This window comes from Trachemys scripta, chromosome 2 (genome assembly GCF_013100865.1).
Source record: "Trachemys scripta elegans isolate TJP31775 chromosome 2, CAS_Tse_1.0, whole genome shotgun sequence".
In the NCBI taxonomy this organism is placed as follows: domain Eukaryota; kingdom Metazoa; phylum Chordata; order Testudines; family Emydidae; genus Trachemys; species Trachemys scripta.
In genome coordinates, this window is record NC_048299.1 from 162,032,625 (window position 1) to 162,048,978 (window position 16,354).

The 16,354-nt window shown below is 40.0% G+C and overlaps 1 protein-coding gene across 6 annotated transcripts in view; it reads left to right on the forward strand.

Moving 5' to 3' along the window:
• RELCH (RAB11 binding and LisH domain, coiled-coil and HEAT repeat containing) overlaps positions 1–16,354 on the forward strand; it is a 110,086-nt gene that overhangs the window by 44,490 nt on the left and 49,242 nt on the right. For 5 of the 6 annotated variants that reach the window (XR_004644639.1, XR_004644638.1, XM_034762085.1 and 2 more), the window contains 3 exons: positions 5,016–5,128; positions 10,099–10,189; positions 13,167–13,238. Coding sequence is in view for 4 of the 6 variants with exons in the window: in XM_034762085.1 (XP_034617976.1) it covers positions 5,016–5,128; positions 10,099–10,189; positions 13,167–13,238 (276 nt within the window). In the remaining 2 variants the exon portion in view is untranslated. Of the gene's footprint in view, positions 1–2,169; positions 2,302–5,015; positions 5,129–10,098; positions 10,190–13,166; positions 13,239–16,354 lie in introns of those variants that run through there. The other variant, XM_034762088.1, reaches the window with a different exon arrangement.

The following is a 16,354-nucleotide window of genomic DNA, read 5'->3' on the forward strand; positions in this document are numbered from 1 at the left end:
TTAAAATATTGGAATTGTTTTAAAACTTTCAAAATATGGTATAAAAATCTAAGCATCTAAATAAGTGGCTAGATTTTCAGAGATAATACACTAACCTGACAATCTGGCTACTTATTTTGATTCATAAATATAGCTATGGGTGCCTAACTTTGGGTTCTCAAATCCGAAATTAAAATTTTGGAGTAGTTTAAATAACAAAAAATAGTCATGTTTGCATCAAATGTTTTTAAGCATGTGCCCAGATGCAGACTTAATAATACATGTATTTCCAGATACATATTGATATTTATGTAATGTATTTGAGTTTGTTTCAGTATAGTACAGGATTGTCAAACTCCCAGCCTGTAGACTGGTTCTTCTCTGCTTAATGTGCTTGCCTCCCTCATCCTCTAATATCACCCTGTAAATATGAGCAAATATAACTGTCTTAGGCAGAAATAGCTTTGAGAGGTATGAAGCATCCCATTTCAATGTTATGTTACCTGTGAAACTTGATCCTTTAATGGGGTTATATTTTCTTTTTGAAATGTATATATTCATAAATAAATCTGAGCAAAGTTAAATTTTGCTCGCTTAGTTACCACAGCTGTATGCATAAACAACACACGAACAAAGGATGTAAATAAGTAGTCATAAGTATCCTATATCAGTTTTTCCCCCACAGACTCTTTAACTTATGTGCAAACCTTCTAGTGACCTCCATGACAGACTTCATGTGGATTAGTGGATAGTGTTACCAGCCCATGAGCCATAATTAGGAATGTAATTTGGTCTTCTCAGTAAAATAAATGTGACATACCTCCCCCCATGTTGAATGCATGATTAAATTGTGGCATTCATCAAAAAAACTACCACGAAGGTGTAGAGATACAAATATATGTGAAACACTAGCACAAGGATATCAGTAGTGTCTTATACACTGCAATTATTTCAGTTATTACAATCAAGCAGGTTTTATTTCCTCTACCCCTTTTTTAAAGGAGTTTCAGCAAAAAATTTGCATACAACATCGTTTGAGAATGTAAACATACATGAGTAGAGAAATCTAAAAAATATGGTTCCCATCCTATCCTGAGGTAAAAACACTAAAGACAAGGCACGTTAGTTTTACCATGAGGTAAACTAGGCAAGATCAGTCACTGATGGGACTAAAGCATTGACATCACCTAGTTTTACTTTGTGATAAAACTAATGTGCCTTGTCTTCACTGTGTTTTTTCTTTGGAATAGCTCATGCGCATAAGTTATCCTCTGATAAAAACATACCTTTTCTTAGCATTGAAGACCAGGCCTCTGACATGTGATGTTACATTTCCAGTCGCATTCTCATGTCACAGGTGTTGGGAGTTGGGTAGTGACAGTGTGCTCAGCAATCTAAGGGGAGAAGTTTCTTATTTCTGAAAACCACCTCTTTTGGTAGTGTTGACTGGCATCAATAAAAGTTTAATCCAGTCCTCTTTAGCTAGAGAGAGTGCAGAAAGGAGGGACTTATCAGGGTTGAACAGGGGCATTGAGGACCCCTAGTATAGAGCAGATGAAGAAAGTAGGAAAAATCTTTGAAAATCACAATCTTCTCGCATTTTATCTTCAGCACAAGTGGTATTCCTTCCTGAGGAAGGCAAAAGATTATTTTTAATAACACTGGAAGTCCCTCTCCTTGACTGCTAGGCACTATATAGTCTCCATAGTGCTAAACAACTTTCTCTAACGTTTTTTGTTGAAATTAGTAGCCTAGAAACTTGGCTGTGTGTGTTTCCTGCTTGGAAAATGTAACATTTTCTAAAACATTTACTGTGCCATTGTTGCAAATCAAAAATCTTAGATGCTTATGGTCTTTACTGAATAAATATCCATCCAAAACATAAGAGCTAGTGATAGAAAGAAGTTTCTGCCTGTAGGATAACCACTCCTGTACGACTGTTTTCTCCCTTCTTTTTTCTAATTGACTGGAAAAGGATCAGCCATTTTTCAAGATTTTGAGAGACTTCACTTGTCCTGTGCTATCCACATGCAGCAACTATTTAACTCCTCGCATCCCCCACAGGAAATCACCTCTTACCTCCACTTGTACCTTTCCACTCGTCTCCCTTCCATTAATTATACAGGAAAACACAATAGGATACCACTACTCAAGAAGATTTCTCACTGTTTCTCCACTCCCCTTAATAGAAGGAAGTATAGAAGCACTGATGCAACGATGCAGAGAACGCTCGATTCCCCCATAGTATGCACGAAAGAATGTGACCAATGGACAAGGAAACACAACTAATTCCATCTGCTATAATAACCAGCTTTCTGCAAGGTAAAGAATTAGCCTTGTATCTGCCCCATGTCAATGGTTTTAGGTTCCTCATCAATCTTCCATACAAGAGTAAGATAATATCTAGGTGTGTATTAGTGGCCTGTGATACCCATTCAATTTATAAATGATGATTTTTATCAAATTTTTCAGTTAATTTCCTCCCCTCCCCCCAAATGTAGAAAAAGAGATTTTTCTCTGGGCACTTAGATCAGCCAGAAGAGTGGAAACTCCACAATTCTTCATCTCTCCAGTAAACTATCATAACAGTAAAAGATCCAGCATGCTAAAAACCCCATTCCTCCATTCTCAATAGTTTTTAAAGAAAACTAAATATTCTTCTACACAGGTCAAGGAAAGCTGAAGAATTAATGGGCAGAGTATCAAGATAACATTGGCATATGGCAGAATGCAGGAAAATGAGACCAGGATTTTTTTTTAAATATATAAAGGTCTTTCCAATACCCATTATAAGGAAATTGTATCCTACATACTACAAAATCTGATCCAATTTTATTGTCCCGAAGAGATCCCAAATTGCTGTATAGTTTATTAATACAAACTAACATTTTTTTTAAGGGGAAATATGACAGCCATCATGGTAAAATCTGTTTGTTTTTTGTAATACCGTTTTAGAATCCACTGCATCAAGATAGGAAAACAGATGCTTATTTTTCCTTTATGCAGTACAAAACAAAAATATATAACAAACTCTTAAAAAAAAAAATCAGAATTTTAAATGGGGCAAAATCCCAGAGTCTTTAGTATATAAAATAAAATCTAGCATCGAGTTCTAGAAGGGAATGAATCTTCAAAGGAAGAAAGTTACAATGGGGTATAGCACAAAAGCTAATTAATAAAAGGTAACTTTAACAAAGTGCACGTATTTCTGTCTTGGGCTATAAAAAGTACCTGGTCACGTCATTATCTGACACATGTAGTAAAGGAAATAGCAAACTGGCCAAACCTGCTCGTTATCTACCCCCACTCTCTCCTTTGGATTTTGCAAGAGTAGATGAGACACTCCCATATCCCCTCCAGTCTGTATGAATAAGAACCTGTTTTACTTATAGTTCCCCAAGCTGTACCTCATTTGGAATAAATTTTACCTGCAGTACCTCAGTGATGTGTATTTAATGTCTCGTTGAAATCCTCAGGTAAAAATCTGCATAAGTGCAAAACATTTTTATTAAATTTGGCTCACAAATCAAACTGCAAAGATAGCTCTGCCATTGTCAGGAATTGGCCAATTTGTACAACACTCACAATTTTAAAAGTAGAATCTACTGTCAGTAGAGAATTGAAAAATCAAGAAAAGTGAGCTTGTATCATTGCAATCTTATCCTTCCCATCATAGCTCTAGTCCATCAGTGTCATTTATTGAATTAGGAAAAGCTCCCATTCAAAAAGTCTGAATCAAGCAGAAACTCAAGTCTCCATGCAAAGTTACTAGAGCAGCAGTATCTTCCAATTTCTGTTCTTTTTTTCTTGCTTGCTCTTCATTGCTTGTTAATCTAAAAACTGCTGAATGAGCACACCAAAGGGGAAAAATGAATTACTTGCATGTTACGAGCCCTTTTCATTTCTTAATGATATTATCTCAGCAGACACTTCTTTCTCTATCTACCCTGCCATGAAGTTTCTCTCCCTAACCTTCATTTTGAATTAGGTAGCTGTTGTGCTGTTTCCAAGTGGGGGCTTAAGATGACTGAGGTCAAGGAAAGGGATTTCCAGTCCATATTTTTAAAAACTGTTTCCTCTGAGAATGAAAATCATCAGATTTTGAAGAAAGGAAAGAGGTTCCTACAACTGTGAACTGCCTTTTTTTCGTTTCATTTAAGGTTTTTCACAGTGTGTTTTTAAACAGAAGCTTGTTTCTATGGGAATTTTATTGCCCTGGGAAGATAATTGAATTTCAAATTTTTCCTTTTTATTGAAAAATCCTCTTTTTAAAAGCATACTGTACTTCATATAAATACCATAGGGGCATATCTGTGCAAATTCCTGCACCCACATATTGCTTTGACACTTTGATTCAAATGTACATACAGAATTGTGAGAGTGGCTAACGTGAATGGGGCACTCTTTTTCTCTTTAACTCCATGTTGACACAATTAACCTCTCAGAGTGAGCTTTGTGTAAGCTTTAAAACTTTTTAACCAACTTTTGTTCAATTGATTAAAAGTTCCTGCAGATAATGTAAATTAAACTTTAACCATCACTATCCTAGAATTATTAATAGAGGTGAGCTGCAAATGTTAATACACCTCCACTCCGATATAATGTGACCTGATATAACACAAATTTGGATATAATGCGGTAAATCAGTGCTCCGGGGGGGTGGGGGGGGCTGCGCACTCTGGTGGATCAAAGCAAGTTCAATATAACGCGGTTTCACCTATAACACGGTAAGATTTTTTGGCTCCCGAGGACAGAGTTGTATCACGGTAAAGGTGTACTAATAATCTTGGTAGGGTTTTAAATTTTATGTACTGAATTCCCCAAATCATGACAAGGAGGCATTTAGCATATAATTTTCTTAGGTCTTTTAACATTTTCAGGTCACTTTATAAGAGAGAGACTTCAATTAAAATGTCTTCTGTATTTGTTTTTCTATTGTGTGGCTAGATATCTGTTCACTTTCTTTTGCCATTAATGACTATTTTCCCAAAGCATTTTACTTTGTTTGGTTTTTCCTCCACTCACAATTTTTTTAGGAATTGATCCCACTCATACTGTGTACAGCCTGCCTCCATCCTGAACCCAAAGAGAGAGATCAGCTCCTACACATACTGTTCAATTTGATCAAACGACCAGATGATGAGCAAAGGTGTGTGTGTGTGTGTGTATGTGCGTTGGGCCGGGACGAGGGGTACTTTTTTCTTTTGACAAAAGTAGGTTTAATGGAAACTGGATACTCTTAGAGGGCGATTGATTGATTGATTTTTTTTTTTTCTTCTCTCCCCCCCCCTCCCATTCAGTTCACATTGTATTAACAAACTCATGTGGACTTCGGGACTTTCCATTTCTATGACCTGCACTTTCATGTGTAATTTAGAGTTACTGAAATGTAAGAATATACTCTGCAAACTTCAGTGTAATATTTCAGTTCCTTTAAGAAAAAAGGTGAACTGAAATGTTTTTTAAAATAAGCTTAAGATCATAAGTCTAATACCTGTGGAGATATATTGATATGCCATTCTTTTAAAACTAGTTCCTTCATCGCTTACCTGTCAAGACCCCTAGGTCCTTAGTTTCTCTCCAATATTTAATGACTTCACTGACACCTAAAGTAGTGTTAGGAAAGTAGTTCCTGCTCTTCAGGGATCAGTGATGTCAGCTGTTCCAAGAAAATTTCAGAAAACTTAGGGTCTAAAGTCTGTTTTTGGCAGGTAAGACGTTTTTCACTTAATCTTGAAACTGTTTGTAGTTCTTAGCTTTATATATGTGTTGTGTTAATGATTTAGGCTCTCATATAATGTTTTTTTGTTTGTTTTTTGTTTTTTTTTAAACTTCAGTTCTCTATTAAGTAGTACTCAGGAAGTATTGCTTTGTGTTCCCCTTTACTCTCCTGTTAAGATTATCCTTAAGGTTGAAAGACAGTACTCTGGCTGGTATGTTTCCTTCTTTAATAGTGGAAAGATTTTTCATAAGCATTTGTCTGGAACATTTCTCTTTTGTTTTTGAAATTGCTTCATACGTCACAGGGTCTCCGAAAGTCTGTATGTAAAGGGTGAGTCCTTGTTCCTTTTCAGGATCTTCAGGCATGTGAATCCCACCTCCAAAATGTATAGTGCTCTCAGCTAAAAAGTTTTGGATGTCCCAATACAATTTGTGTTGCTAACATTATTCTGTACTTTTTTTAATATATAGAGCTGCACAATTTTATTGTAAGATTTTAGTCATTTGTGATCCAAATATTGCAGTTTATCAAGCCGAGTTTCTGGGAGCCTCTTTCCAGCTATAACCAGACATCTGATTTCCAGCTAATAAAAGTGAAGTGAACCAACAATATTTTGCTTAAACTTTCACATTCAGCCTTTTACTATAAAATATGGAGTGATATCTTAACATTTCAGATGTCAATTTTCCAGCAGAAAATGTCAGAAAAAAATATTTCCACAATACCATCCAACAAAGTTCATACCTTAAAAGTAAAGTTAGTAAACATTCTAATACTCTACTGATTAGCTGATCTCTGTATTCAAACTTCAGTTGTCAAATTAAATCCTAAATTTTACATCCCTAGAATCCTAACACATGTATGAACCCAAATCAAAATAAGGTTCTGAGTGCAAGCAGGAAAGTGTTTTCTCTTCAACATTGACTCCACTGTCAACATTCTACCCAAATTTTATTTGTATTATGTCTAACGGTGTACAACCACTTGTCAGTAGGATCATGCAAGTGAAAATAGTCAAAACCATTCAGACATAATGATTTGAAATGGTGGTGTCAGTCTGCTCTGTTAGGTATAGTGTTCATATGCTACTCAAGATCAACCACTGTGTAGAGACCTAAAGTATACAATATCTCAGAAGGGTAATGGATGGACTTTCATAAGTGCCTTGGGGGGTTGGTGTATCAGTTCAGCAGGTTTACTTCCATTTTTTATTTAGATAAAAAGATAAGGTGAAATGTGACCTTGACATACTATAGTGTGATCCCATTTATCATTGAACTGTTAATAGCTAGTTGAACATTGGTGAATTATACTTATTACATACTAACTATATAGTGTAACTGACAGAGGCTTTCATTACGTATGCTTGACTGTGTACACACTATCCATGGGTAATAAGCACATTAGCCCATAGACATGTTGCCACCACATTGTATGTATTCATCATACATGCATACATACATACATGGAAACGCTTGTTTTAGTTTATTCTTAAGAGCAGTGAGGCTGTATATACAAGAGTGTATAGGTTTTACCAAATATTTATTAAATATCTGTATAGAAACTATTTCAAACTTCCATTTCTTGACAATTTTAAAGTTGCTTTTGGGTGCCTTTCATATTGACTTCAAAGACCGTTTCAGGAAACTCCTATTTACATATTCCCTTTTGAAGTGTATATTAAAACTCAGTTTCCAACCTCATAAGACACTTTTGGATCCTGAGCTAACTTGGTTGCAAGGTTAGGAGGGCACAGAATTGGTTTCAGGTGAACAGCTGAGTTAAAAACATAAAATATCCCTTCCTAGTATTGACACATTTCCAGCACAAAGTCCAGACCTGCTGTATTCAAGTTCTATCACAACTGCATATTCTGATACTGCAGTGAAACTTTTCATCCGTATACTCTCTTTATGTTGAGGTGCAGCTGTGCGGTTCAAGCTGAAAGAAGAACCAACGGAAGTCACTTGCAAGCTGCCTTACTATTTTGTCATATCTCACAGTCTTAAGATTCTTTGGGGAAGATCATTACTGCATCTCTCCGAGAGATCAGTTTTGACTAGCTTGATTCTTCTTTAATAATTCCCTTTCCTTTTATCCCCTTCCTTAACTTTGAAGGTCTGTTGTATGTAGTAGAAACTAAAGAAGAAAACCAGTTCACTCTGGCAGTAGGTTTTCCCCACCATTCCTTACTTTCCTTAATACGTAACATTCCCTTCGTGAAATCATTCTGATATGGATGTATCTCTCCTTTTTGGAGGACTGGGTGATGGATTAATATGTAGGTGAGAAATAACCAGCAGGACCCCTGCCTTTCAACCTTAAGGACATATTGTGAACTGCATCAAGAATGTGTAGGCATGACAATAATTAACATCATAAATTGATGCATTCTTGATTGTTTGAGTAAATGTGTAAATTCACAAGGAGAATGGTAAACTTACTGAAGGGATGGTATTATATTCTATGCTAAGGTGTTAAAATGCACAGATTTATTTTGGCTGCTGACATGGTTAGTAGAATGTAACATTCTATGAAGAGCAGCTATGAATGTAATCAGTATATTACTTGCAAAATTAATACAACCCCAATCTTATCAACTCATGCAAAAATAAGCAAAATTGTAGCAAGATAGGTGTCTAATTAAGTAGAAGTTGGAATGTCACAAGTGCTAGCTAAGGAGAATCCACAGGTGCTTGTGACTTGAACCTCTTGTTTCTTCTGTATTCAGATGTCAAAAATACTTCCTTACTGATGTCGCACCATTGTTCTGTCTCTTGAGTCTCTGTCCACACCTCCTCTTTAAAGGGTTAGGCAGCACATACACACACTGCATAGATTCTGGTTCTATATGTACATCATTAGAAAAGGAGAAGATTCTTGAAACCACAGTTAAACTTGAACTCAAATATTGGAAAACATTGCATTGAGGCTCTGGTATCCCCAAGTGGTTTTTGACGAATTTTCCTATCCTCCTACTTGCATGGTGCATCATGAGCTAGCTTTACATTTTAAAATTGATTTTTCTGGATGTAGGTGTAGCCATTCAACTGGTAATCAAGAGCCATAGGAAGGAGGTAAAACTTAATCAAACCTTTTGCAGTAAAAACTTGAAATATATAACATTCTTGCAGCTCTGGGGAGGAATAGTTTTTTGCTTTTGTAAACTGGGTGTATGGATAGAGCTCCCTGAAGAAATTCAGATTTCTGCTCTTGAAGTTCTTAAACTAAAGTGATTGCATAGTCTGTTCAAGTTCTCTAATGAGTCATAGTTTTGTCAACCTTTTACAAACTTGAGTACTTCTGAAGATTTCAGATACCTTTCTGACTGAGTAATAGGATCATTCTTTTAAAAGCCCATGTGACCAATTTTGTGTCAAAAGCAGTAGATTAAATAAAAACTTCCTAGTAACTTTAGATTTACTTTATTTGAGCTGACCATTTTCAGAAAACACTAACAAATACTTCTGTTACGAATAGCTTTTCCATGTCCGCCTTAATCCATAGTCTGACATATTATACCATCACAACAGTAAAATATTAACATTCTCTACTTTCAAAGTTAGACAAAACAATTATTTTGCAAATGTTTAAGTTCTTGAAACATAGAATTCCAGATTTCCAAGTTATAATTACTCTTACCAGCCTACTGACAAGAATTGAGTCCACATATTGTGAACCAGAATTTTATCCACTTAAAAATAAAAAGCGTGTATATGTATATATCATAAAGCCACTTCTCAAGGAAGATTCAGTTACTGCTATTAACAAGGTTCGTCAAGCATTTAAGGCACAAAATGTTATGTAGTAGTGCACTTACTTTTCTAATGCATTGATATTCTAACCATATTAGAAAACTAACACATAGTAAGGGGGCTTAATTATTGATAATGTATATCTGAGAATAGGTATCCTCTGAATCGTAGGTTCTCAGCGTTTTTCTTTCTGAGGCCCCCCTCAACATGCTATAAAAATTCCGTGTGCCACAACAACTGTTATTTTTCTGCATATAAAAGCCAGGGTCGGCATTAGGGGGTAGCAAACAGAGCAATTGCCTGGAGCCCACACCACAGGGGGGCCCAATGAAGCTACATTACTCAGACTTTGATTCAACCCAGGATGACAGGGCTCAGGGTTCTGGGCTACAGACCCATGCAGTGGGGCTTCAACTTTCTGCTCTGGGCCCCAGAGAGTCTAATGCTGGCCCTGCTTGGTGGACCCCCTAAAGCCTGCTCACGGGGCCCCAGACCTCTGGTTGAGGACCACTGCTCTAACTAATCCTTTCAGCCTATTGTATCTGCTTTTCCTAAAAAGAAGATATAAAATGGAGGCATAAAATATTTATTGTAGGAAAACATTTACAGTGTAAACAAGTTTAAGATTTTGATGTTTTTCAGACAGATGATATTGACTGGTTGTGTGGCATTTGCTCGACATGTTGGACCAACACGTGTAGAAGCTGAGCTCTTACCACAGTGTTGGGAACAGGTAACTACTGTTGTAAGCATGAAATATTCAGATTTTCTGCAGTTTACTAAGGATTTGTTTTAAACCTGCTTATTATGCAGATTTAAAACAAACAAGGAAGTATTTCTTCACACAATGCACAGTCATCCTGTGGAACTCATTGTCAGGGGATGTTGTGAAGGCCAAAAATATAACAGGGTTCAAAAAAGAATTGGGATATGTTCATGGAGGATAGGTCCATCAGTGATTGTTAGCCAAGATGGTCAGGGAAGCAGCCCCATTCTCTGAGTATCCCTAAACCTCCGACTGCTACATGCTGGGACTAGACAAGAGGGGATAGATTACTTGATAATTGCCCTGTTCTGTTCATTCCCTCTGAAGCACCTGGCTCTGGTCACTGTTGGAAAACAGAACGCTAGCCTAAATGGACATTGTACTCACCCAGTTTGGCCCATTTTTATGTTCTGAAAATATTTTTGATGTATGGAGACACTTCCATCTTATTTGATAACATATTTTTGTGCAGCATTGATAGTGCAAGAGCCAAAAAAAAGGAAGCCAGTCAAAGAGAATTGGGGGGCGGGGGGGGGGATTCTAGTCATCTGTAATATACTACAGAAAAATAACTTATTAACATGCAAATTATGCTTTGTAGAACAGGCATTCCAGGGAATCGGAACTTGCATTTCAAGCATGTAAATTATCATTTCCAATATATGATTCTCTAAATCCCATACCTTAAATATTAATTGGAAGAATATTTCAATCAATTTTTGTCAATGATCTGTCATCTGATACTCCAAGAGTGTTCATTATAATTAAAAATCTCTAATTTTTAAGAGCCTAACACTCTAGGATTGCAACAGAACAATTTTAGTATTAAAGTAGATATGAAGCTGGGCAAAAAAGCTTTTAATGGGAAGTAATGAGATGTATTGTTCTTCAGGGATGTTGGTGTAGGTCCCACTGTAGGTGCAGATGTGCCTCATGAACCCAAACTTTAATTTTTTGAATAGCAGTGTCTGAGGACCGCACATACACCCTGTGATTCCTTGTGCTCCTGCATGAAGGCATAAAAGATGGCATGGCTCAGTTCCCTCTTACCAGGCAGGAAGATGGAATCCAGCAAGTGCCTGACCCTATGACTCTCTTCAGAGACTCTTAAACTAGTTCTTTTCCAATCTATTGGATGACAAAAATCTTAGTTTCAGTCTGTTGATTCCGCTGTACATCTTCCTGTACAGCAGCGTGAGGCACTTCGTGCCAGGCACCATCTCCCATGGCAGAATACATGAAACCTCAGGTTTCAAATCCTGTCCATCCTGCAACAGACTGTTCCTAATCAAAGATGTCAAAGATGCTGCTCTCTCTCAGGCAGGAGAGTCACTATCTTGGACATGTGCTCTATATGCAAGTTCTTCTCTGTCAGGACCTGCGAGTCCAGTGACTCTCTGCTCAAGCTACATCTGTTCGAAAAAGTCCATGCAGGTCACTTTTGGAGTGACAGTTACGACCAGAGCAAAGCCAGATAAACCACCATTGGCTAGCGCTTCCTGGAGCACACATCATGGGGTGGGTTCAGGCAGTGGAAGAGAAGGCCCAGAGGGCACTGGCAGAGTTGGCAGACACTGCCTCAGTGTTGACTGTCCGAGTACAGGCTACTCTAGCTCCTATTCTAACTGCCTCAAAACGGGCACCTCAGTCGTTAAACTTGGTACCTACACCCGCTTCTAAATGGGACACCAACTCAGTCAGACCAAGCTAAACGACTCCAAGACCAAAGGGAAATCCCAGAAGGAGAACACGAGACATCACTCCCAACAAGGGCAAAGCCCCAGGCAGTCAGGGCGAGAGACCCAGCACCAATTCTGGTATTGATTCCCATGACTGAGCTGAGCAAGGACCTGGGATATGCAATAGAGGTGTCTGTATCGTCTCCAGAGACGTTCCTGGTATGCTACCTTTTAAAGAAGGGATACTACTCTTTGCCATTGCTAAGTAATTCCTTGTTTCCAACATCTAGCAAAATCACTCTCCCTTGCCATCAGAGAATGATGCAAAGAAGGGTATCAAGGAGCCCCATTCAGAGTGCCTGTGCAGGAGTGGTACTTGGCTAACCAATCTCACTATGCCAATACACTTATAGCATGCTACATAGATCCCAATGGTCTTATTGGAGACTGTCCACCTATATGTCAGAGCAGATTAGCCTCCCCCATTTCTGGGAAAAGGAAGAGATCACGCACTCTGGTGGCACCACACACCAAAACCAGACATGGATCCAGACCCACTAGAAAAGGAGATGATAGAGGGACAGTGACACCCCTCGTCATCTCCCAACGAATCCTCTTCACTGGATGCAGTAGTAGCACCAGCAGCAACAGAGGACTTCAAAGACTTCCAAGACCTCCTGTCTCAAATTGCGGAGATGCTGGACATTCAGACTACATTCATGCAAGAAAAGTCTCACAAGCTTTTTGGTATCCTGAGCGTGCTGACACAAGCCAGGATCAACAGAACTAACCCATTCATATTGTTACCCTGTCTCTTTCTAGCCATAGGTAGGCACTCTAAAGATCAAGCTATCTCTTCACCAAAAAATAAATTATATATATATTTTTATGTTACCAGCTGACTGGTGTACTTTTCCCAACAAACTTCCATGCCCACTGCACCAGAGTGCAAGCAAGATTCTCCACCAGCTTCAGAAATCTGTAAGGTGATAGTGTGGAATAATCCGCTGACCCTTATCAAACACGAAGTCTTGGACTTAGCTGATTTAGCAGCTATCAGGTTTGAGAGAGAGGTACTACAATCATTGTTTGGCTGATACTGCTGATATTCTTCATTCCCCGGCCCCGTTGGACACTGCTATTCAAAAACATCTGATATTGCATGCCTGAGGCTCGTGTGCTTATAGTGAGGGATCCACACTGACAACAGCTTAAAGAACCACAGTTACTGTAGAATAAGTAAACATTCTATTTCTCTTCACCAGATCAATCACAAATACCCAGAGAGACGATTACTAGTGGCAGAGTCCTGTGGAGCTCTAGCACCTTATCTTCCTGTAAGTATTTGTATTTACTGCTAATACTTTGTTTGTTAGAAAGTAAGAGGAAAATATATAGCAGGGGTGGCCAAACAATCTTCAGAAGTTTGAGAGATGGGGCGAGCTTGCCAGGGCTTGCGGCTTCAGTCCCACTTCTGCTGAACCCTGAGACTCTTCTCCCCCTGGAACAGAAGCCCCTAGACCCACCACCCCACTGCAGGGCAGGAGTCCTGACTTCCCCTCCCCCCAGACTGATAAGCAGAGAATGGAAGGAGGGGGTGCGCCACGAGCCTCACTTTAACTGTAAAAGAGCCGCATGTGGCTCACGAGCCACGGTTTGGCCACCCCTGAACAAGTGGCTTTGACGGTTACCCTATCACTTACCACTTTCATATTCAAAGGGGAAAAATATCTTGAGATGATGATGTGTTCAGATGCATAGATGTTGGTGGTAACATGTATTCTTCTTTGACTATAGAAGTGCTCCATTATAGGTGCTCCACGTCAGGTGTGCTCACACCATTTGCACCTTTAATTGGAAACTTTTGGTGGCAGAGCCCATTTGGCCCATGCCTAAGCCCTACGCTTTCTTGGCCCTGCTCTGAGGCTCTATGGGGCTGCATGGGCAAATCACCCACGTTTCCTTCTCAGCTGCCTTGGCCTGAGACAGTGTTAGTGTGCCTTACTATCTTTCTTTATTATTTATTTTATTTTAAGAAGTGGTTTAGGGGGAGTTTCTTTTGTTCCCATTCCCCTTTTGGGTGGGACCTTATCCTATCTAGATAACCATTGCCAGGCTCTCTGAGCTTCAAATGGCATGTCTCTTGCTGGGAGGCCGTCTGGGTCAGTGACATGCATTCCCATTGTATTCGCTGTTTGAGAAAGTCTTGTATCCCACAAAAGTGCTCCATTTGCTCCGCTTTTAAAGGCAGGGCAAGGTAGAATCAGTGATAAAATCAAGACTCTTAACGATGGAGCGTTTCCTCCAGCTGGCCTCCGCTCCAGACCAGGAGACACTTCCCCGCCCCCTTGGGCATCAATCTGAGTGAACACAATGCCCCCTCAACTTCGGTACGTTCACTTAGGTCTACCTGAGGTAAATCCATGAAGACCCATAGAAAGAGGAGCCAAGAACAAAAGAAAACCCACCTTGGTCCTTACAAAGTAAGACTGCCACAGAGACCTCTTGCCCACTCTGGGTACAGCTGAGGAACCAGATGCTGTTGGTACCAACATCCTGTCCGGAGTTTCAGGCTCCTCTGAGAATAAGGGCAACAAGCATGCCTCGGTACCAAAACCTTTGACTTCACAGAAGCAGAACACTGCAACAAGAGAAGAATCTAAGCATTCCAGTTCTAAGAGAACAGTGCCCATAACTCCTTCAGTATTGTGTGTATCAAAATTGACCCCCTATAACTGCATTGGTACCAAGAAGATGCTACACTTCTCATACAGTCTCGGTGCCTCTCTAGGCATCCTCATCTGTACTGACTAATTTGGCTAGAAGGGACTTTCCAGATCAACTTATACGGTCGGTACTGATAGTGGCCCAGGGCCCCATTCTCCAAGCCCACCTGGTACCACAGGAGTTCAAATTCTCTAGAGTTTGTTTCGGAGGAATTGGAGTCTCCTTTGTTAATGGGTTACAAAAGATTGTCAGTACCGAGATAGCCATAGTCTCCAAGATAGACCTTTCCCCACTACTGCTTGATTCTCCAACACCTTCAGTAAGTGCTGGGACTCCCTACCTTAATGAGGAGGAATTATCCTCCAATTCAAATATCTCAGTCCAAGATTCCCCTACTCTTCAGATAAGGGAACTCATTCCTGACACTTTTGAGAAGAGTGAGAAGTTACATCAAAGACAGACCTGTGTTCCCACAGCCTGGTTTGAGACCACTGAAGCCACCCGATGCCTTTTGGACCCTCCAGTGGTGATACTGTGATCCTTGGACTGCATATTAACAGCAGTTTTCTCTTGCTCCTAGTCTTTCTCATGGGGACAACCAGGGGAGATGCTCCCCTGCTCCAAATGTCCCTCCTCCACTACCTCAGGCACAAGAGTCCTTTCAGGAGCTGGAGGCCTTGGCAGATAGAGGCCAGTCCTCAAATATTTCTTCATCTTCCCAAGATTATGTGGTTATTCCTCCCCCACCCATCTATGGTTGATGACTTCAGACACTTCCAGGAGTTAATGAACCACTCTACAGATCCTCTTTTGGAAGAGGTCTGGGAATCGCAGCATAAGTTCCTGGATACTCTTCAACTGACTCCCTCTACCCGAGTTGCCCTGCCTATTAACAAGCCCCTTTTGGATCCTGCCAAATCCATCTGGCAGACCCCTGCGACGATACAACCAGTATGCAAATGGGTAATAGGAAATGTTATGCTCTGGCTAAAGACTCGAATTTTTGTTCACCCATCTAGCACTGAACTTTGTGGTTGTGCAGGCACTGAATAGGCATGGTAGACATCACCATGGAAAGGGCATACCATATAATAAAGACCAAAAACATCTTTATCTATTTGGCAGAAAAACATACTCATCTGCGACTCTTCAATTTAGGAACGCCAACTATCAAGCTATCGTGACTAAGTACAGTCATTCAAATTATGCCAAATTCACCACCTTTATTGATCATCTGCTGGCTGATTAGCATGAGCAGTTTCAGGCTCTAATTAACAAGGTTCAGCTGTTAGCTAGAACAGAGGTTCTCAAACTGTGGTCTGCAGACCACCAGTGGTCCGCCAGCTCCTTTCAGGTGGGCTGCGGATAGTTCCCTCTAAGGTGCATGCCTGGGCGGTCGCACACAAGACAATGAAGGCCCACCCACCCAATTAGTGGAGCCTCACATGCGTGGCGCCATTAATTAGGTGCCTGGACCCTGGAACAGATGCACTTGTAAGGTGAGATGGTGGCCTTGGGGGAATAGGGGAGTAGGTAGGAGGGGGGGCAGTGGGGTGAGAATAGGGGAAGATTTTGGACGTGCAAGGCTGCGGCGGCCAGAGAAAGAGGCAACTTTCCCCAGCTGCGGGACTGCGGCTGCTGGGGAGAGATGGCCCTCCTTCCTAGCCCCAGCTTGGTGGCTGCCACGGCGGGAGGGAGAGACCCCGCTTCTCCCCAGCCCCAGATT